The 23,939-nt window shown below is 46.8% G+C and overlaps 1 protein-coding gene across 8 annotated transcripts in view; it reads right to left on the bottom strand.

Moving 5' to 3' along the window:
• RALGAPA1 (Ral GTPase activating protein catalytic subunit alpha 1) overlaps positions 1-23,939 on the bottom strand; it is a 1,128,412-nt gene that overhangs the window by 837,876 nt on the left and 266,597 nt on the right. For all 8 annotated transcript variants that reach the window (XM_069638431.1, XM_069638437.1, XM_069638433.1 and 5 more), the window contains exons 10-12: positions 4,569-4,799; positions 3,683-3,877; positions 3,348-3,488 (exon numbers count right to left, since the gene is read on the bottom strand). In XM_069638431.1, the coding sequence (XP_069494532.1) occupies positions 3,348-3,488; positions 3,683-3,877; positions 4,569-4,799 (567 nt within the window). The remainder of the gene's footprint in view (positions 1-3,347; positions 3,489-3,682; positions 3,878-4,568; positions 4,800-23,939) is intronic.

Raw genomic sequence — 23,939 nt, 5'->3', positions numbered from 1 at the left:
GCACCCAAGGGTGCGCTACTGCAGCTAAGGATTCAGCCTGCAGTAGAAACACACAATGGTAGGAAAATTAAACCACTGCCACCAGCCATTCAAAGTAGCGAGGGTAACATACATTTTATTTTTACATGAGTAAGTAGGAAAAGACGCTAATAAGTAATCCCCCAGCACTCCCCATAAAATGGGCTGTGCTGGGCCTACATAAGAAAAAGGCAAGTAAAGTCAATTTCACTTTACTATTCTTGGGAACAATAGTTCACCCAAGAAAAGGTATTTAACCCTTTAAATGCCAGCGACGAGCCGGCTCGTCGGTAAAAACCGCTCCAGGTTGCCACCGACGAGCCGGCTCGTCGGTGGCACTTAAGGGGTTAATGAGGGGGGAAATGTTGGCGGGTTTGGGCGGTGAATACCGCGATTTTAAAAAAAAGCCATTGGCACTGGGGGGGAACCTCAATGGCACTTAAGAGGTTAAACCTTATGAGAAATGTAAAGGTCTTCTCTGTGACACTGCACTGAAGGTGCTGTGTGTCACCGTACAAAAGGTAGATGCCTATGGAGTTTGTCAGAGTCCACATCAGATCAAAAATACATGAGTGTAACAGTCCGGCTGCAGGAAATCGCGAAAGCAGCAGACTGGTCTAGTGACTCAAGTGTTTAGAACTTTCTACATTAAGCCGATTTCAACCACTGCCACGGCTGTAGTAGAGAGCTTTGAACAAGCATAATGCTTGCCTCCGGTCTTGACCTAGAATTAAGATTGCCCAAGCTTACAGCGCAGGAAGTCTCGATTCTGTTAAAGACACAGAGGCGTGCATTGTCCCACCCAACGGATACGCTATGTGGATTGATTATACAGTATGTTTTATGATATTGGAATTAGCGTATTTCCCTCCCTAACAGTACGTCTCTCTATTAATGCAGGAGATGACCAGAAGAACAGTCGAGAATAGCCGCCCGCAATGGCAACAGGGAGGATAGTCAGGCAACTGACAGTAAGAGTTACTTGAGCAGAGCAGCAATCTCAGAGGACGACAAAAAAGTTACCCGTTTGTTCATAGACTATTAATAAAGAACTCAGATAATCACATGCAAAAAGAAGAGGAAATGACCTGGAGAGACAGAGTTATGTAGCTTTTGATGAGCCCTGATTGGAGGAGGGACACAGAGTTTCAGGACTACCACACAGGAGAGGATCATGGGGGATTTGTAGTTCCGCCTCTCTCTCTTTGTTTACATGCAGATTTTATTTTTGACAGCCAGAGGCCAATGGAAAAAAAAAAAGTTTAAGAGTTTGAAAAGCTGTTGAAAGCAGTAATTAAAGTTTAAGCATAATGCTCGCCTCAGTGTCTTTAATAGAATCAAGACTTTCTGCGCTGTAAATTTGGGCAATCTTCATTCTTTACAACTCTAATTTTCACTTATGCCACTTCTCAGCTGGATACCTAACAGAGACCTTCGATTAGGCACACATACAGCGCAGGACCACTCTTGTCTCACAGCTTTGCTATTTTGGACTACAGGTCCCAGTGTGCACATTTCAGGTTTGCTTCCCACTTCACCAGTTACAGGCACTTTTGGGATTTACACAACGTTCTTGACACAACAGGTTATTCCGGCCTTAGCTTCCCTCGAGTCACAGGGTCTCCATCGTTTACCCTCAGTGATGAGGTATTACAGGGTCCCTAATGGGGATTCACTTGAGGTCAGGGTCCCAGCACCTGCCCCTCAACTATCTGGGTTTCTGGAACTCACCCAGGGAGCAAGCACTGATGTAAACACGACCAGAAAAGTGCAGCAGGAGTTGTGGTTTCCGGGGGCATAGCTCCCCTGCCACACTGCAGCCCCCTTTGTACTCACAGCCCTTTGTGTCTCGGCAGTCCATCACCCTTTCTAGCTTCCCAAGGTTCTCCCAGCTGCTGACTTCTCCTTCTGGTCTTCACGGTTCCTTCAGCATCCCAGCTCGCTCCAAGTGTGCCAGGGTGGCTGACCTTTCATACTCTTTGAAAGAGTTAATTGGAGTCAGGTGCAAGTAGTTGTCCCTCCCTGCCTGACTCTGCCTGACCTCATTGGGACAACATGGAGACTGTCCATAGGAATCCATTGCCTATTGATTCCTATGGGCAATCCCCAGACTCCCATCTGCCTCTTCTTCGTCCCAGTAGTTGGACTTCTAGAATGGAACTAGGGATTGTGGGAGTTGTAGGTTTTCCTGGAGATCATGGAAAAGCCATGCAGGTTTTCGTCAGGATAAAGGGGCTAAATGTATTGTGATGGTTGAATGGCGTTTTACTTTCCCTCGTCGTTTTCTCCTTTTCTTACAGAAAGGTACTGGGGTATGATGGGACTCTGCTGACAATGTCTCATGAAAACTGAGGGGATGTCAGGTAGGGGTGTATCGGAACGGTAGGAATACAATGTCTTTCCCAAGGTCGTGTCTCCCAAAGTCCCCAACACCACCCAGGCCAGGTGATCCTCCCTCGTTCGCTCGTCCACCCCCAGGGTTGGGATCCAAGTGCGATGGCCCTCCCCCGGCCACCTGAACAAAGGATCCCCGGGAAAAGGCTGTACAAAATATCCTAGACACACTTCACTTCATGGTGATGTGTGCAAGTGTAAGAATACATGAAATTCATGAAGCGATACAGCCTCTCAGTACTGATGGTCTTAAGGACTTGTCAGTTTCCCCATAAGAATGGGCAAAAGGACAAGGGAAGTAACGCAGAAGGCTTTATTGACCTCCTAAAGTCAGGACAGGGTTCAAACAAAGCAAAAAGAAAGGGTGTCCTATAGCAGTCTAAGGGAGGAAAGCAACAAAAACCAACATCTTTCCTAACACTCCATTTGGGTTGTTTCATTATACCAATATATATTACATAATATGTAACTACCTACCTTGATTTGGTTTGCCTGGACTCCTCCAGTGTCTTCCTGATCACCATAATAGACTGGCCTCCCAAAATCTGTCCCAGGATGGATTTTGGAAATCCATCTTAACAGCGATGCAAACAAATCCTAGGTACCCATAACGTAACAAGCCAACAAGATATGTAGTGAAACTGCCTACACAAGACAGCACGTCAGAGGTCTACTAGTGCTCGTACCGAATTACAAGCACGTGCTAACCGCACAATATCTGAAAAACCATCCCGTAATAGACCACTCCGAAAACCAGACATTAAAACCAAGAATCAATTTACATCTCACATTCTACTTAAAACCTCTGCTTCCAATACCCCAGAACTGCACACAAGCTTACACTTTGGGAAGCCATGTCCACCAAGAGGAATTGGCCAGTGGCAATCAGTGGCCACCATCAGACCTATGGCCTAACATCTGGCACACCGCCTTACTTGGTATATGGCTTGGGCTCCGGCGCGAATGCTGCATTCTACTACATCATCATCCAACATTTTATCAATGGCGTCCTGGTAAGACGCATTCCTGCTCCAGCTGGGGTTCCGCACATGGCCTACTGATGATGCTGCTTTTTCCTAGAAAATGAGAACAGAGGTCTTGGTGTGTGCACATCAACAGGAGAAGATGACAATTACCTGTGGTCAGACATGCTGGGAAGATGTGGGCGTCAATGCAGAGGCAGTGGCGCTCCCTGCTCACCATAAGCGGTGACCTCCCCCTAAGCTTCCAGCAGCACAGGTCCCTGCACTTCTCCAAGCGGTTGACTCACCTCCTCTCTCGCCTTCTCGGTAGAAGCTTCAACGTCCACAGGAGTCTCCATGCCAATGTCTCCAAGGCCCATGAGGACTCCAGGATCCTCGTTCTCCCGCATGAACAAAGGTTTGTCCTTTTGCTTAATCCACTGCTCATACACCTTTAGGACTTTGCGCATGGTGGCTGCCTCACAGATGGGCAGGAGGAATGCCTGGAATGGCAAAAGGGGGACATGACAAATTATTCATACATGCATACTTTTGTTACAAGGGGGGAGGCATTGGGAATACACGGGGGCGAGGGGAGTAGGTCTTGGGAATGGACATGGGGAAATGCTGTAGGAATGGACAAAGGGGGCTGGGGTGGGGGTCAGGCCATGGGAATGGACAAGGGCATCAGGCCCTGGGGATAGAAAGAGGTGAGGGGGCAGGCAGCGAGAACACACCAGGAGGGGGCAGGCCGCGAGAGCACACCAGGAGGGGGCAGGCCGCGAGAGCACACCAGGAGGGGGCAGGCCGCGAGAGCACACCAGGAGGGGGCAGGCCGCGAGAGCACACCAGGAGGGGGCAGGCCGCGAGAGCACACCAGGAGGGGGCAGGCCACGAGAGCACACCAGGAGGGGGCAGGCCACGAGAGCACACCAGGAGGGGGCAGGCCGCGAGAGCACACCAGGAGGGGGCAGGCCGCGAGAGCACACCAGGAGGGGGCAGGCCGCGAGAGCACACCTGGACGGGTTAAGAGGGGTGGGGGTCAGGCTATGGGAAACAGACCAAGAAGGGGGGTGGTGGTGGTGGTGGTGGTGCAGGCCATGGGAATGGAGAGTAATCTCTAATTGAAGGGCTTCCTGTGCACCCTCCCTTCGCTGTACATGGCAGAATGGGACATTGTAGGAGCCCCTGTACCTGACGGAAAATCTCAATGACAAAGTTGACATTGCTCCTCTTAGAGGAAAGCACCCTGCACACGATCTCGTAGTCTGTTACGTGCTCCTCATCAATGCTGCAGAGGCTGGACACACTGGGCTCCCGCTCCGTCAGAGTACTGGTGTTGGAGTGAGACTGCTCTGGCTCAGCTGCTCGCTCACTGCTCTCATTCTTGCTTTCTTCACGGGCTGCCAGGCTTGCCGCGGCTCTCTAAGGGGAAGATATGCAAAGTTGCATCAGTTAGGGACAGTTTTTCTGAAGTCCAACTAAGGGCTTCATAAAACCATACAAAACAGGCAATACAGAATCTCCAACTCTTAGTATAAGGCTATACCTCCCGAGAAGGAGGTAGCATGGACAGAGCAGCCAGGCTCATCTTCAGAGGGAGCGAGGGCTGTAGGTCAGTACAAAGAAATTGTAGCATACTTATGGTTCAAAGAAGCACTGATACAAAGTATTGTAAAAATAATGGTTTAAAAAGGTCATGTATACTACGCACTATCACCACCTGAGTGGTCCCCTGGCGAATCTGAAAAGCAACAGGGTAAGGTTGGTTAGTAGGGTTGAGCGGGGAAAAAAAAGAGCAAGAGTGCTATGAGCGCAGGTGTGATTTTCAGCCAGTAGTGGCCATGTGCTGTGGTGCAAGGCTAGGTGTGGTTTGTTTCGTGGTTGAAGTGTAGTGAAGTACATTTGGTTTGTTGTGCTGTACAGTATGGTTGTGTTTTGTTTAGAGTTTTAGAGGTGTAAGCAGAAGGATGGGTTGTTTTGTGGGGTTGGTTAGTGGTGGCGCTCCATCAGTACCCCCTCAGTTTTGGCCACCTGTGGCACATGTCCCTGCCTGTGTCGTGCATTGTGGTGTGTTAGGGGTCTCACTCCTATATTCTGTGCAGAATTGTGGGTTGGTACTAGGGCTATTAATTGTTGATGCCTTAATCGCCCACCACCGTGTTCAGACCAATGGGTGTCTACACCGCTGTGGCCCCTGGCATATCCTGATGTGCAGCAACCATTGCCTCCTTGGTCCCCTTGAGAGGAGCTGGTGGTAGGGAGAATTTTCATTTCTGTGCCAATTCCCTTTATCCTTAGAGACCCCCAAGCTCCTTTGCTGGACTCAGAGCTTTTTCATTTTTACTCCTGAGTGAGTGAGACTTTCTCAGTGATGTGTTTTCCTGACTATGATTTTCTATGTTATGGATTCTGGTAAACTCCATAGACATCTGCTTTTGCATTGTTAAACACAGCACCCTTTGTGCAGTGTCACTGAGAAGTCCCTTGGACTTCACTCAATGTTTAACTACATTTTCTTGGGTGAACTACTGTTCCCAAAAATAGAAAGCGGCCGCCTGTCTTTACTTTATGGGGCCAGCACACACCACCCTATGTGGAGTGCTAGGAGGTTATACAGTAACTCCTTTAACCCATTCCTCATTTAACATTGTAACAATAACTCGCTTGAATGGCTGGTGGCAGTGGTTTCTTTTTTAGTACCTGGTGACATTTATCTGCAGGCTGATACCTCAGCCGCAAAACCGCACTCAAGGGTCACCAAGGGCACCTGTCTTTTTTTTGCCATTTCTTGTCAGTTAGTTTCTTCTGGGCATTTACTCTGAGACCTTTGCGCGTTTTACATTTGGCAGGCTTCTGCCCTGAAGCCCGTCAAGGCTCCAGTGTGTCTGGAAAGGCAGGAAGTGAGTTAGGGTCCCGAAACTTCCCTGTCCTTTGTCTCCGAGTGCGCCCGAGTGAAACCAGTTCCAATTGGCCGGCTGGCAGTCCTGGAGGACAGCCACCCTGCTGTGCGATTGACAGCCTGGAGCTGTGAATGAATGGAAACTTGCATAAAAAGGGAGGGTTTGGGGACTAGAGGAAGAGTCGACCACTGGAGGACAGATTCCGCAGCAGAAGATGAGAGAAGACACCAGCAGCACCCTCCTGGACCGTGAAGTGCCTGGTGAAGCCCTGCAGCTGTGCTGACCCCGATTTCGAAATAGACAGGGAAGACCCATAAAGGATGATTTCCTCCCTTACGCTGGTTGGACCAACTAGACTCAAGACAAACGCTATTTTGGCGCAACTGCCGACTTACAGCGACTTTCCAAGGTTGTAGAATCCCAATACCTGGGGGTACCTCATCTACCTGTGAGTGCATTGTCTTCCGAAGTGCGAATCCAGCCAAATTTTCGTGGGCATCCAGAGGACCCTACAGAAGCAGGACATTTTTGTCCAGAATCCCCTCACCAGAGTCCAGAATCAAGGGATCAAGGAACTTCCAACCAGAGCTGTTCGTTCTTTGGTGCTGAGACAAATGCACTAAAACCATAGAGAACGGCTGAATCTAGGGAAATCCATTGCTGCTGAGTCCCTCTCCGGAGTGCTGCCACAGGAGCCTGCCAGAGGTACTCCCTTTTGTCACCACAACCAAGGACCAGGAACAAGGGTCTTCTGCACTGCAACCAGAAGGCATCCAGGGGGAACAACTTCTTCAATCCAAAGCTACTGTGGGGTATGGGGTACATTATCCTTTTACCATTTGGGGTGCTTGCTACCTTTGGGAGTGCTATTTAACCCTACTCTGAGTTGACCTGAACTCACTTGCGCTGGCCTTCCAGCTTATGCTGCTTCAAGGTAACTCCTCGAGTTACTATGATTTCTTTTTGAACACTGACTATTTAAAAAAAAAAAATCTAAGTAGAGGAGCATCAGATCTTTGACTTTGCCCATTGACTTTGCCTGTCCTGGCTCCCTAAAGGCCTACTTCTGAACCTATTGGTTTTGGCAGTGCTTGTTCCCTTAGAGGTTTTAATTGTTGAACACTCTTAATGCTGGCGTTAGGCAAGATTGTATGCAGTATCCTTTGGGTGCACTACAATAACACTGACCTCCTGGCAATAGGGAGCCACTCTTTGGTACAAGTCTGAACTACACAGGTTGGTAGTGTGTTCGAGCAGCCAGGCTTATCTGAAGAGGGCTCAATGTGAGCAGTAACAATTGTGACAGAGTTTCACAAATACAATTATCCAAATAAACACACTCAAGGTTTCTTGATAAAACAATTATTAATTTATTTCATAGTCAGTTATATAAGCCTTCTTCAGAAAGGGAGCAAAACATGTAACACTTAAATATACTTCAAAACACACGCAGTTTCTCTAAATCAGATGGCACACAGACACTTCCTACACACCTCGGGTGACAAATAGCTAGGACACTGTGGACATTGATTTATCACTGGTCCATTGAGAGCAATGCTGAGTTTGGTGTAAAAGATAGAATAGAGGAATAAAACAAAAGTTAACAAATAATTCATAAACAGGCAAGTACCGTTAAACACCTTCCAAAGCACAAAGTCAGAGGTAAAGAGGAGTCTCACAGGGAGCTAGGACAGCCAATGTTAATTGCACAATGTCAAGGGGTAACGGAGATCTTCTTTGCAGGTAGGAAGTCTTGCACAATATTTTGAGAAATGTTTGTAGAAAAATAGAACACTTGAAGGGCCACAAGCGGAGTCGCTTGTGAAGGGCAAAGCTTTAAAAACTCTGCAAGGGCAACCAAGACAGGTCTCAACCGAGAGCAAGTAAGGCTACACCACAAGAAGCAAGTTCTCTTAGACTTAACAGTACCTCGGGTTAGAAGAAATGGTTCCAGCTGGCTTCTGTTCCTGTACAGCTCTGCAGATCCTGTTCCTGAGCCTCAGTCATGGGGACAAGAGAGAGGACGTCTGGGGACTCCTGCGCTGCAATGTGAAGGTCAGCGGCAGCAATGGGAAAACTTCGACTCAGTGGTTCTTCAGTGTTTCAGCTCCTCACGTCTGACAGCAAATAGCAACACAGCGGTTCTCGGATACCACTTCAGACTTTCCTCGCATCTGGGGTCCACCACTCTGTTGAGGTGGCTCAGGCTTGGTCTGTCCTGCATCAGGGAAGTCCGGAGGATCTTCCTAGCGCTCTGGTCCGACTTAAAAGCAACATACACAATCTGATGTTCTTCTCCCTGGTCCTTCAGTTTCAGTAGCAACTGCAGTGGAAATACAACCAGCTTCGAGAGGATGTCCAGATGGGCTTACTTTGGTGTTGATTGGTCCCACCAACCCAAGGGGAGAAGACGTCCTTGCAGGACTTCTCTAGTCGAGGCGAATTCGGAGCTTCAGCAATGCAGCAGGGCTTCACCAGGCAAACCAATGGTCCAGGAGTTGCAGCAGGCGTTTCTTCCAAGTTCTTCTTCGGATTCCTTCGTCCAGTGGTCGACTGTTTTCCAAGCCAAAAAGCCTCACCTTTTATGCAGGTTTCTCCCATTCATTCCAGCCTAGCTGTCAGTCACCCAGCAGGGTGGCTGTCCTTGCCAGACAGCCTGCCAGCAAGCCAATCACCTAGGAGTGCATTTCTGTCTCCTAGGAGACTAAGCACAGGGAGTTTCGGGCACCTCCCTCGCTTCCTGCCCCGTCAGACACCCTGGAGCCAGAGGCGGGCTTCACTCGTGAATCCCACCAAAGACAAAACGAACAAAGGGACCAAACCTGACAAAAATTGCATCCTTGGGTGCTTTACCCCAGCTGCGAACGCAGCCCGCGTTAAAAGCACACCACAGTAGTTAAAGGTAAACCACTGCCACCAGCCATTCATTAAGGAGAGGGTAACATAAAAATGTTACATGAGAAACTAGACAAAGGGGATACCAAGCAAATAGAAGTAAAGTCAAATTCCCGTCAAGGCTCTTGGAAACAGTAGTTTCACCAAGAGATGGTATTTAAACCTTGGGGAAATCTGACAGGCTTCCCTGTGCCACTGCACTGAAGGTGCTGTGTGTCACAACATAAAAGATGATGCCTATGGAGTTTGTCAGACTCCAAAGTCAAAAGAAACACAGAGTCCAAATCACAGAAAAATACATGAGAGAGTAGGAAAAAGGTCTCACTCTCGTCAGGTTAGAAATTAAAAGTCCTAAAGTCCATCAAAAAGAAGAGCTGGGGTCTCCAAGGTAGAAGGGAATTCGCACATTTCTGAGAATTCTCCTTAACAGTCAGTGATAGGATGGAGTGTTTCCTGTTTCTTCTCGTGCGTGGCATTTGTATTTGTATCGCCTTTTGGAATGCTTGCCAGTCGGCCTGGGGGCTTTGTACCTGCAGTAGTTGTTGCAGTCGTTGTCCCTCTGCAAGGACCTTTAGAATGCCTTCCATGACTCATTGTCACAATCCCACCGCTACCAACCAAACTTTCTGACGGACAACATTAGAAACAGGAGTGCGGTCAAATGAAATAAAAATCCTTTCTTCAGGAACACAGCTCATTAGTATGACTCCAGAAATGCAACTCAAAGTCCTTAAAGTCAGAGAAGATGTCCCTCCTTGGTGGAAGTAGGACTGTCTTCTTCCTGGATTGAAGAAACCCTGGCCTTTAATAGGCCCAGGGATATGTATGCTCTTTCCTTATTTCATACGTGTGCTTCCTACGAGAATCAGAGACAGAATTCCCCTTAGACATGTTTCTGCAGGCTTTTATATCTGAGGCTTCCATAATTCACCAATCAGGACCCTTGTTGCTAGCGAGTAAAAAAAAAAAACATAGCCCTGCCCCCTTCCTGAGCCATGGACTCCCATGGCCGCCATAGCCTCATGCTGCCGTAGCAGTGCTGCTGAGGTACCGATCCCTCTAGCCTTCCATTATAGCCACCTGGTGGACGTGGTTTGCTGCGGTCCTCGGCGTGAGCAGGGAGAGCAGGTTTCCTCGAGTTATAGTATGCGAATGATTCCAGGTCAGCGTGGCCATAATTCATACTGTTCCCCAATCAGGGGTGTTGCTGCTCCCCTAAGCTGTCCTCCTCACTCAGCCACTTGCATTTTCTTTCGGAACTCTGTCACAGCAAAGGACACACCTCCTGGCTGGGGAACGCTGCCGATTCAACCCGCAGCATTCTGTGCTCTTCACGCTGTTGCGATATATTACACAGCACAAGCAAGTCAGGGATCTGCTTCCCCTACAATGAATGTGGTGCACAATAAACGCTTACATTTTATTTAATACCTCAGATTCTTTCTTAAGAAATCCTCCAACCCGTCTCAGACCAAACCTCCGCAAACACCCCGTGTCACAACGGACTAGGAACCAGGCCGGTGTGTATCAATAAGATATACATTTATTATTTAATGACAAGTTAGAACAAGCAAATTATAACAGCCACCAATGTTGTGGCGACAAAATGCAGTGACCTCTATACGCGACCAGGTTAAGATATACTGTCACAATTACGGACTTTTTTTGTAATGATAAGACAGATTAAGAACAATTCACACACAATGATAGCACCAGTGTTAAGCACTCCCCCTGCAACACTCCACTCCAAAACATCAATTGGACTTAATTCCTTTGAATGGAAGGCAGTGGCAGGGAGTAAGAATACAGTGTAAAAATCAGTTCCCGGAAGTGCATTTGAACTGTGTTAACTGTGCCATCCCGCTTTCATGCTGCTTCCCGTGCCCACTGCGGACGCTGTTGTATTCCATTAAGGACTTTTGTTCGAACCTCGCAAGCCTGTTTGCAAGAGGAAGCCGCGAGGTTGGTGAAACCCGGACTCCCGAAAGCAACGTATTGCAAGGACTCTAGTCAAAGTAAATACGTGGGTTTGTGCTTTGCTTTTGTGGAGTTGTGTTGATATTTGGAGCTGGGTGGGCTGTGGTTTGTTATCCAGGCACAGTGACCATTTGAACGGGGCTTTATTTTTTTCTATTACGCACCGTGATTGGACGCCATAATCGACACGACCACAGCCAAGCCTCACTTTCAGATATTAACCGGGTGCACGCGCTTCCTGCGCGCGCATCCCAGAAGTGCATTTGAAAGTGCGCCGTTTGTTAGACTGTTTGACTGGACAGGGGCAGGGCTGCTGCTCATAAAATCTAAATATAATTGTCCAACCATTGTAGAGAGGCAGAAAAGTGATCCAGCCGTCAATAGGTAAGCTTGAATTCTGTTTGTTCAGGTCCTGAGTCACCGATGGAGAATTATCATCGCTGCACTCCGATGCTTCTGGTTGTGTATCAGTATGCTCACGTTCTCAGGTGCCGCTCCTCAGGATGGGGTCTTCTATGTGCGAGGATGGGCCTCATTTGATGTGTGCCGAGGCCCCAGAATCTGTGTTAATGACCAGTTCACTGAAAGATCAAGGCATGGAGGGGTAGACTGATGTTCCTGCCCTAATTAAAACCTACAAGCTTACTGAAATGACTAAGAGTGAGGATACTATAGGCCCTAGTCTCCCAATTGTAATTGAAGTACCATCGGACCCAGGAAGGCTATTAAGTCATATGGGAATTGTGCCAACGAGACCTAAGTTTACTGATGTGTCCATGATTGCCCCCGTGATAGAGGCAGAGTTGGGCAAACGTATGAGTTTTCCGTGGGTCCCTCTACCCCGGTGATGGAATGGAGAATGTCCATATGTTCAGTAAAATGGAGGAGAAAATCCCAAGAGAGGGGAGGTATGGCGTAATGGGAAACTATAAGGTTGATTATTCAAGTAATAACATTGGCAATATAAAATCTAGTTCATCAACTGATGTGATATCCAATCCGGTTCAGATGGGAGCACTTTGTCTGATCATGAATTAGCGATGTTTACATCCTCCCAAACCCTGACGTATGGCCATTCGAATTGGGTAAGCCGATTGAACAACAGATTTCAGATCTAGAAACCCTGGATAAAGAGTTCCCGGTGATGACTAGACTCCTGAATCTGTTGTACAAAAGGTCATGAACGGACCCATTGTGAACTTGCCGTCCTGAAGGGTGCACTTGTTGAGGTGTTATCCAAAATAAGTAAGATCAAAGTTTTTCTATTTGCATGTGATGCCGTGACTGCGGATAAAAAGAAACTAGCCATAGACAAAGCAGACCTGGCAACTCAAACCTTAGCTGATCCAAGGATGGTAGGTGAGGAAATTAGGTCTTTTGCCGTTCTGGCTGCAGTAAATAATTCAAAGAGGGGGAATAAGTGTGACTGTGCTCCCTCAGAGGTCATGCCGGCGGTAAAAGCCAACGCGGCAGCCATACAGCAGATTATTAACGAACTTAGACCTGTTCCTGTTGATGAGCACGATATGTACGTAGCGCTGGGTACCAGTTGCCACTCGGGCCTGGAGGGCCAACAGTTAGGCAACAACCCCATTGATAGCCCATCTGACCTCACAAACCTAATAGACCTGGATGCTGACCTACCGCTCCACAATGGGCACCCTGTTGTGGAGATGCCCATCATTGAACCCGAGGTATGCTTTAATGTTGTCCTCACTAGAAAACAAAGAAAATTGGCTGCAGGGGCCCAAAAAAGAAAGTACCATCAAGCGAAGAATCTTAGTGCAGTTGCGAAAAAGGGTAGGAACGATTCCTTAAATCATAATGACAAATCCACCTCTTCTATTAAACCCCCAGCATATCCACCAAATGATGAAGAGGCTATTGATCTACAACAACTAGATCTAGAATCCAAGGTGTTACTGAACCTAGATGGCCCGGCTAAGGCACACATGAGAGACTCCAAGGGGAATGCCATAAAGAAAAACTTGAGGACTGCTCGCAAACACTCAGGGATCCTTGACACTGCATCTGGGGGACCCGGAAAGACTGTCTCCAGGCCTATGTAAACAATCAGATCTATTGAACTTCTAGCCCTCACTGCATATAAAAAAAGCATCCAACACAATCAAAGGAGGGGGCGGTGCCAACCCTGCTAATCTGTTGACCAGGGGTAAAGTGCAGCTAGTACCATCTCACAGTGCAGTGAATGCAGAACCCTGCACTATACCTATAGGAATTGTGGGTGGAGAGAGCATAGATGGTTCCATCAATGCTCTACCCAAAGGTTCTGGCGAATGCGCCGAGTGTGGCTTGCCGTACAGTTGGCCCGGAAGTATAAAACATAACTGGTGCTGTGGAGGAAGATCCAATCTTGACCTCAGAGATGCCATCAATTATGGGCTAGGAATGTAAGGCACCTTTAACGGGAAAACAAGTTTAAAACGATCAGCCATACTAAAGGCCTTTCAGGCCATACCATCCCTGAGAACGATTAAATCCGATGACATCGATTGGGTCTGCCTATCCTCTAATAACCATACCAGGATGATATGTGGCCATCACTCACATATCATTATGAAACTGATTTGGGCCCAAAGATGGGATTTCAAACTGATTGGCTTGATCCCTTCCATATTTTCTACAGAGGAACAAGCAAACATTTTTGTGGAGCAACCTCCACCTATGCCTGTGTTGCCCAATGGGCGGACACTGGGTAATGATCCTGCTCAATTCAGTGAGGAGCTGCTTAGGCGATTTATGACCTTTGCCGCATCATTCGCTGGTCCGAGGGGTTCCCAGACAGAGGTACCTAATCCTGCTGATGAATATTAGAGTGAGAGACCGGAGTGATACTTATGTCGTGGAACGTATGAAGCCTGAATAATTTTAGATTATGGACCACGCACCTCGACAAGGAGTCTCGCCCGGAGATTATTTTGATCCAAGAAACTATGCACTTGGGGCAATTTGAGGTTTTGAGGTTGATAGTTACCACACATGTTCAGCCTGCAATGAAGGGTGAACTGCGGCGCCCCTCGGGTGGTCTAGCGGTTTTGATAGACAAAGCCAGTAGACTCTCCTCAGTATTAGTTCTAGCTGAGTATTCCATTTTGGCAGTTCATATACGTTTTTTGGGCAATTCTATGAGGGAGATCCTGGTTATATGTCTATTGGAATAAAGCAGCTACCTCATACCTTGAAGTGTCCAATCAATTAGACAAAAACTTGAGGATGCCTTCTCTTGCGATCCTGGCATTAAGGGGCTTGTGGGGGGTGACTTCAATGCAACCTGTATGGAGGCAGTTGATGAATTCAGTGCTCCGCATTACCCTGTCGGTGCTATTTCAAGATGCAATGGGAAGAGATGGGTAGATTACTTCCTTGCATGGGACATTCAATTAGTACCATCCAACACGGGGCTGTTTGCTCACACCTGGTCTCGTGGGCCTTATCATTCACAGATTTATTACTTCTTTGTCTCTACCTCACTCCTGTGTAACATCGACAGGATGCTTACATGCGATCTTGCTCTGGGTGTCCATCTAGCTTTGAATCTAACCTTGAAGGAGTGCATAAGGCGTTTTACTTGTAACCCAGCACTAAGTTTAGTTGTACCCGATCGCCCCGCAATCTCATTGAGGTGGGATTTCAAACTCTGTCACAGGATGGTGTCCTGTCTAAGGGACGACCCTTTGATCACTTTTCCTGATGATCGATTGGGAGTAGGCCGTTTACAGGCTGAATGCCAAAATAACAGGAGGATCCTGGCACACTTAAAGCAGTTGGCACTAGCACAAAATGATAGAAAGGTAGTGCCTAGTCATCGCCACTGTTATAACATTTCTGTGGTGAATTTACGAAAAGCAAAAAGGAAAGATTACGAGCCTTGGGCACAGAGAAACTTGATTGGTATATCCACAACCTAACTGAAACTAAAAATTAACCAACGTTATCGCAATAGGACAAAGATGATGAAACACGAACTAATGTTGGGCGACAATCAGAGGATGCTCCATCATTTACTAAAAACCGATACCAGACAGGTGTGGTCCATGTTGAGAGCCATGGCTGGACCAGTTGAGCCCATGAAGGAAGCTGCGGTTAAGGCAGCTACATGTGTCAGATTTATACAGAACAAATATGCACTTTCAATTCAATCTGCGAGTGCCCCAGTTTGTGACTTCCAAACTTTGATGCTGAGAATCTCTCCGTGGTCGGTAGATGACATCATCAGGGCCATACAGATGATTAAGATCTCCCGAGCCCCTGGCCCGGACGGGATCCCCCCCTGCTTGATTAAAGCTGACCCGGTCCTGTGGGCAAAGATACTACAAACTAAGTATGACAGCATTTATCAATCAGGAGTTATCCCTCCGTCTTAGTGTGCTGCCATCATCATCCCTATCTATAAAAAAGGGATATGGGATGACCTGAATAATTTCAGGCCCATTGCCCTGATGGATGCATCTGCTAAAATCTTGGAAGGTTACGTGGTTCTGCTAAATCCAGCGGTCAAAGGTCAAAAAGGCAGACCCATGTCAGGCCTACTTATAGTCATCAAAAACGATCTGGATTGGCAAGTCCTGGAGGAGTCAAACCCAAATTTATTCATCCAGATGGTAGTGTTACAGCTGGACAAAAAAGCCAGTAAAATGCTAATATTGATCAACATATACTGGAACCCAGCAAATTCATCAAACGAAAACCTACCAGATAAAATAGCAGAACTAATTGATGAACAAAGAGAAAAATGGACTGATCCAATATTCATATTGGCAGGAGATCTAAATTGTTCATTCCTGAACAAGGACAACCAACCCGAACACGATACAACAACTGCCTCAGCAAAGGAAAAAAGAGGAACAATGTGGAATCGTATGGTACAATCAAGGGACTGTGTCGTTCTGAATGGAAAGGTGAAGGGGGACCAACCAGCAAAACCTACTTGGAAGGGAACACAATCAGTAGAGATCCTGGATTACATTCGCATTTCAAGCAACTTGTCAGATAACATCCAGACCTTGAAAGTAATCCCAACAGTAGAAAGTGACCACAATCTGTTAAAACTGACGTGCAAAAACATGAGCAATAACAAGATTGGAACCTATAACCAGAAGGTGGTCATAGACCAAAGGGGTATTAAATTAAGGATCAGACCAGAGAAAACAAGAGAACTAAACCATAACCTAAAACAAATGATCTCGACGCTTGAAATCGAACAAAGCCAAAAAAGGATTGACTACACCCCGCTTTTCAGAGCATTTGTTACAGAAAGGAAGCTTGGAAGTAACCATCAAACAAGGACTCACCAACATCAGTATGACAGTCGCATACGAGAAAGGAAAAAAGCATTAAGGAGAGATATTAGATGACTAAAAAAGACCAAACACGACAACTGGAGTAAAGAGATACATAAGTTAAAACAAAAGTACAGAAACTGGTTACACTTACACAAGAAGACATTGCTAAACCAGGACACAGAAAGAATGCTGGGGAAAATAAGCTCTAAAAACACAGCTGAAATTTGGGCAATTATCAACGAAGCGGAGAAGCCTCAAGCAATAAGTCAAATGAACCCAATAAGTGCTTCATCATGGGTTAAGTATTATACACAGCTGCAAAGGGAAATATACATCGACCCAAAGCGGAAATCAACGACAAACAAAAATGAGGCAGTAATAGATATCAGTATTGACAGAAATAGAAAACATCCTGAAAACATTGAAAGACTCGAGAGCCCCAGGGCCCGACGGGCTCACAAATGTAATACTGAAAAGCAACATAGGTGAATGGGCCAAATTCCTTCAACTTCTATTCAACTACATATTAACAACAGAAAAAATCCCGGATTCCTGGCGGAAGGCAGTAGTGGTACCCATTTTCAAAAAGGGTCTCAGAACATCAGCAGACAACTACAGACCGATTGCATTACTGGATGTGGTGGGGAAGGTCTTTGCGTCCACACTATTGAAAGCATTAAACCACTGGGTACAGCAAAGTGGACGTCGTGATCCTTGGCAATCGGGTTTTGTGAAGGGGAGAGGCACAGGACTCAACATTTTCCTGATTAACTTATTGAAAGCCAGAACACAAAGGAACAAAAAACAAGGAATCTACATCGCGTTTGTAGACTTGTCGAAAGCTTTCGACACCATAAAAAGAGCCAAACTATGGAAGAAAATGGAAAACTGGGAATGTCCTCAGTCACTGGTGGAGAACATCAAGGACTTGTACACGGATATAAGCATTCGAGTCAGACTGGATACAGCGGGTACACTAACAGACGAAATTCAGATAAAAATGGGCTTAAAGCAAGGATGCCCGCTGGCACCGGAACTGTACAACCTGTTCATGTCAGATCTGGAAGAATCATTTGAGTCCACCCGCTGCTTTCCACCAAAAATAGCAGGAACGCCGATTGGGAGACTGATTTATGCAGACGATATCGTCCTGATGGACCAAACCCAACTTACATCATTACAGTCGTATGTGGACTCAAATGACCTGGTTATAAACCCAGAAAAATCAAGAATTCTGAAGTTAGGCCCAGGAGGTAATAAAGCCAGAGGGAAAAAACTAGGATGGTCTCTGAGAAACAAAAAAATTCTGGAAGTCGAAGCATTCACGTACTTAGGAGTCTGTATAGACAACACGAAGAACAATACGCCAAGAATAGCCGGGCTAAAAAGAAAAGCAACCAATCTAGCTGCCCAAGGGAGAATTCTGCGTAAAAGATACTGCAGATTTACCTTATCACCTCTAATAGCCTTTTATAGGATGAAAGTGGTGCCAATACTAACATATGGGGTAGAATCACCAATCCCCTTACAAGCTCAAACATGGTCAATCCTGGAGGGTCTGTTTTGGAGGAAAGCTTTACAGCTGCCTAAATCAGCCCCAATACAGCAGATAAGAAGAGAGCTGGCTCTGACATCACTCAAAACAATAGTGGTATGGAAAACACTACGTTTCTATCGGAAATGTCTTGAGGAAAACACTACGGGTGGATTTGGGGTGTTGAAAAAAGCCCTAAAAGATCAATCCGATGTAATCCTAACAGACTGGCAAAAGTCATGTCGAGGGATCCTAGTGAACCTCAGCGAGTCAGAGGATGACTTATGGATTAACCCAGATAAAACTAAAAAGAAACTATACATGGCAGATTGGATCGAAACCCAATAAGATAACTGTAAATATAAGGTTACGAAGACTTCTGGGCCCAGCCACGAAAACTGAATCAGATCCCGAGCTATCTGACTTTATTCCCTAATTGGTACTTCCGAGACCTTTTCCTGAGATTCAGATTGAACATTTTACCAACAGGAGAAATATTACAAAGAAGAAAAAGGCTGGACATCAGGGAAAGCTGCAGAATGTGCAAAACAAAAAAGGAGATATAGAATCTCTGAAACACCTCATACTACAATGTACCGGTTTAAGGAAAGAACAAGAGCAGTGCTTGGGGGACATCCTTAGAAGCTACACGACAAGGAATGTCGATGAGTGGTGGAGGACTCTTGTAGAAGGATAAAAAATGAAAACGACATTAGCACTCATAAAATTAGTGATTTTAATCCTTAAGAAACCAGAGGAGATCAACATCATAACCCAGGACTAATAAGATGCTACCAAGCACTGCTACTAAGATACTGTATACCAAACGAAGAATCATGATGAAAGAACGGACATGCTCAGGTTAAAGGTTTCAAATAAGGAAACCACACAATCTGTTTAAATAAAATTAAAAAAAAATAAAATCTTGACCTATTACTCAAGTTGCTTCAGCACTATATTGTCCTACTTGATATGTTACCACGATCCCAAGTAGGCTTTCGCAAATAAATGGGATCTCCGTCCAATGCAACCATCGTGGCCCATCTGTATGCACAAACCAAAACTTCATGCACTGGTCCAACTTCTATGGCTGCACTGGATCTTACAGCCGCATTTGATACGGTCATTCGATCCGTTCTATGGGAGAAGATGACAGCTTTGGGCTTTCCTAGTTATTTAGTAGCCATGATTGCTCTTCTCCATGAAAATACAAATTATAGAATCAGGTTGACAAAGGAGGGGGCCATGACCGACTCGATACCAACTGAAACAGACCTTAAGCAGGGATGTAACCTGGCCGCAATACTTTTTAATCTTTATCTAGCGGAACTGGAGACATCTTGGTGCAATGCATTAATATTTCCAGTTAAGCTGGGCCGGTTGGCACTAAATTGGTTGGGTTTTGCAGATGATCTGTTGTTTATGGATCGCACACCCTTTGGCCTGCAGGCAAAACTTTCATCATTCCAGTGTTATGCCCTCAAGAACAATCTTCAGGTCAATCCAGCGAAGTCCTTCGTTATCCTATTTGCAGATGGTAAGAGATTAACATCTAAATGTACATGGTCACTCAATGAGGTTGTCATACCTAAGGTTCAATCCGTGAGATACTTGGGATACCAGCTTGCATCCAATTACTCTGTGGCAATGTGGAAGGAGGTTATTAACTTAAAATTGAAACAACTGACATCCCAAATGAAGATAGTATATCATCGCTACAGTAAATTCTCACTGCTGCCTTGTATACCGTTCTATCTATTAAAGGTAGAATCCATTCTCTTGTATGCTCTAGACATCTGCACATTTGATATGGAGGAATTTCTGGATTGTGTACAGGGCATTTTGTGGAAGGAGGTCCTGGGGGTGGCGATGTCTATGCCCAATATTGTGATTCCTCACAAATTAGGTATCCTGCCGTTGTCGGTTAAATGACATTAGCGTTTGATGAATGGGTATGTTAAAATGCTGATGCCACCCAAACAATCCTTGTATGTAGGCTTGGCTGAACTACTAAAAGAGGCAGGGTTGGACTGGCGGTGTCGGCCCATCGGCTACTGGCCGATGACCTTTGAGGCCCTGGGGGGGCCGGTTTTCATGAGGCCACCCCAGGGCCGGTTTTTATTCCGGTAAAATTGTTTTTTTTTTAAAAAAAAAAAAAAAAAAAATCACGTCAAAACTCAACTCATGTCTCTTGTGGGCCGCGCGGCGCAGCCCAAGCTGGACCATTTTTTTTTTAAATTACATTGTTGATGTTGACTTGTTGCTTGCTCATGTGTGAAAGATGCAGTGTGCGGCCGTCACTAGTACTGCCGTGGGCTGTGGAGTCTATCCGCTCCCGCCCCGGACCCTGAAGTAAAATCACAGACATATCTCCCAGGCCATTACAATTTGCAGAAAATAACTGGCACCCACTCTGCAGGGGGCGAGCGGGCGGGCTGCGGCGGGGCTGAGGCTGTGGAGCTGTGTACAGCATAATTATTCATCATCAAAGCAAGGTAACAACACACACGCATTGTTACCTTGCTTTGATTAGCATGCATCATTCATATTATGAATGCATGCATATCAATGCATCAATGGCAAGAGGGCCGGGGATGCCGGCGGCCGTGACTAAGGCGACTCCGGGACTGCGTACTCGCCTCAGGCCGGCTGGCTGCCCTGCTTCAGGTGCTAAATATTTAACACCTACTGGCTTGGCTGCTTCCTGTGCCTGCTGCTGGGCTGGGAGCCGCCCTGCGGGAGGGTAGCCCCCTGCCCCCACCAAGAAGTTCATGCCATATAATAACAAGTTGCTTTCAACTTTGCACTTTACAAAGTTGAAAGCAACTTGTGCCTGGGGGCTAGGGATGCGGCTAACGGCTGAGTAGATTCAGTGCCGCCAACGCAACGCCAAGTAGACTACCACATAACGCTCTCTCTCAGACAGAGCCAGAGGATAAAGTTGGGCCTCTTCCTGGCCCGGACATGATTTTGGCCAGCGGCAGCCACCCACAGGACACGAGTCACAACTGTGACACCCGCCGTCCAGCACAGCAGCAGCAGGCCATGGCCCTTGGGCAGTGTGCAGCAGCAGGACTAGGCAGCACCACTGGTAGTGGGCACACAGGGCACCGCACCGACGGCAGTGTGGCTGGCAGCCAGAGCCAGGCACAGTCTACCAGCCCGCCCAACTGCCGCTCGGCACAGCGCTTGCTCTGAGTCCGAGGTGCAGTGCAGCCTCCGCTCAGGTCGGCCCGGCCCCCAAGCACACAGGCAGCCAGCAACATCAGTGGAGAAGGAGAGAGACCCCCTGAGGCAGTCTGGACTGGAACTACTAGGTAAGATAATCGTGCCCCTGTGATCTCTGACCCCATGTGCGTCTGCCCCCTGAAGTAATACATTGCCAGCCAAGAGCCAGCCCTTTGTTTTTAATTTTAACCCACATCTGTCCTCTGCATGCGATCTGCTCTGCACCTAACCCTCACAGTTTCTTTCCATGGGTTGGGGACATTTAAGCTCCTTTATTGCACAGTTAAGTGAACGTCCAAGGAAAATTAGTCAGGATGCCATGCTACACAATCCTACCATTCCTGTTAACATGTCTTTCCTTCTTAGATCCCGCGTGAATAGGCAGACGGCCTGATCTACCAACATTTCCTCGAGTTGATCATAAAATAAATGTGCAATGCTGCACTGCAGACATTATCATCATCACACCCACTTAAACACGTTGCGCTAGCCTCCCGCCTCCTTTCAACTCTCCCCAGACAGCGCCCCGATTATTCTTGCCCAGCCCAGGGTCCATGGATGGGACCTGTTATTAGCTCCAAGGTCCCTTAACGGGTCCCGCTAAGAACATTTGATGTTGCTCATCACATCAGAATGTACGGGTCTGCGTGACTGCGTCCTCCGCTCCCACCCTCTGAGTCTGGCCCCACACCACCTGGTAGGAAAGTACGGATGGATGGGCTGGGAGTTAATAAAAGGCAAGTGGCCACCTTAATGTTGCAGAACGTGAGCCATCCAGACATCTACTCTGACCCGAGAGTCCCCCTCGTCAGCGTTCAGTGGCAGTTATTAACGTAGAGCATTTTATTGTTAGAACCTGCATTTGTATATATTTTCAGGCCATGAAGGAAGTGTGGTATGCATATGGTGAGCAAAAGTAATTGGACGGGACCCATGCTTTGAACTGTAGGGTTGGTGTGTGGTGCAGAGCAGCACCGCTCTTTGCTCGGGCAGTGCCAGTGAGGCGCCCAACCTGCGCTACCGAGTCAGGACATACCCCCATAAGCACTCTGTACCGTGCGTGCCCCAATCAGGCAAGCTCATGCCTCTTGCCAAGTTGCCAGTAGCAGTCACACTGCCTTTAAGCCACCCGATAGGCTATGTGATCGTGCAGTGCAAGGCACATCAGGGTGATCCACTCCGATAGTGTCAACTTGATACTCTCGAATGTTTCATATGCTGCTTGTCAACTCACTGCTTCATCCCATAAAAAAGGTGCCTCTGTTATGCTGACGAGAACCCCCCCACCTCCACCCAGAATATAAGCAAGCGGCCGGTGCCTGCCCAACCCATCCCCTGGACTGTGACAACGCATTTTTTTTTTTTTTTTAATATACCCCTTGTTCTAATAACAAATGTCATAGAATTAACCAATTTCCCAACATATAACCTCTCAGCAACAGTCGCTCAACCTGCTGGGGCACCAGTGTAGCCGAAACTGCAATGTTCTATTGATCCCTTATTGCTATCCTTCCTACCAATGGTATGTCTTGCCTTGGGCACTATATGTGAGGATGCCACATGCCACCCGGTTTCAAGCGCATCTACCCTCAGCCAGCTGCAGGAAGAAAACCTTTTTTTTGCTGTGGTATTTAAGAAAGTGGGCCGCCCCTCCAAAATGTGTCCTGCCTAAGTGCCGGCTTATTGGAATGTCTCTCGCCGCCCCACACAGAGTAGAAAATGGAACGTTGCCACTGCGCTTCTCTGAAAGTGATGGTGGTTAGGAGAAGGCACAGCAAACTAGGCCCAATTGATGTGTATGGAAATAGCCTGTCCTCCATAGACACTCTCATGTGCGCCATGTGACAGAAACCAGGTTGACACCATTTAAGAGATTCGCTAGTTCTAGCCATGTGATCCATGTGTTCTAGAAGCATCATTTGACATGCATTTGCATGCCCAATAGTTATCATGCTTCACATTGCAGGACTGTGTATTTAGTGATCTTTATTCTGCACTTCGATGCACATATTACAAGAACGTTACAAGTAAAATTAAAAATATTTGCAGCAGTGCAAAAAAATGTACGCTTGCTGGTTTAATAATGCACAATAAATGCTAACTACCTGTATTAATAGGGACCTGGTGAGTTGATGCTCTACCTCTGTGCACCGTTGATATGTTAGTTGGCATTTGCATAGCATGCATCTCCAACTGGTTTTGCCTCATAGCACTGTGATAAACAAATACACCATTATGAATGTGTCTTGACGCCAAGCACTTGTTTCATTACTGCAGGGCTGTTGCTGATGTTAGACATTTAAGCCACCGAATTTGCAGCGCATTGCTTTAGATCCCTGCCAGCATAGAAGATGCAAAACCAAAGTTGAATTGTTAATTCTCTTTTTTGTACTGTCCACCCCGACTGCTGCTGTCTGAGTTTCTCTCTCAGTGGCAAGGGTGTTGCATTCCAGGAGAGTAATAGTGCCCCATTAGTGCCTGGGGTGGGGGTGGGAAAGCTGCATGCGTAATGCGCTGTATGATCTGCATTTTCTGGTACAGCGCATAATGGCCCGTACTCACCCATTGATTGCACAAAACCATGCCAATGTACATTCCCACCAACGACCCGTCCCCGTCTGCAAAAAAAATCTCAATCCTGGGATCTGAGCTAGCTCCATCAAGCAGTAACATCAAATGTTGGCCGGCTAGTGTTATCTAAGCAGTCTGCTGAGAGTTAATGACT

The sequence above is a fragment of the Ambystoma mexicanum genome, chromosome 14, assembly GCF_040938575.1.
Source record: "Ambystoma mexicanum isolate Mex_15411 chromosome 14, UKY_AmexF1_1, whole genome shotgun sequence".
NCBI classification, from domain to species: domain Eukaryota; kingdom Metazoa; phylum Chordata; class Amphibia; order Caudata; family Ambystomatidae; genus Ambystoma; species Ambystoma mexicanum.
This window is presented reverse-complemented; position numbering and strand designations above follow the sequence as displayed.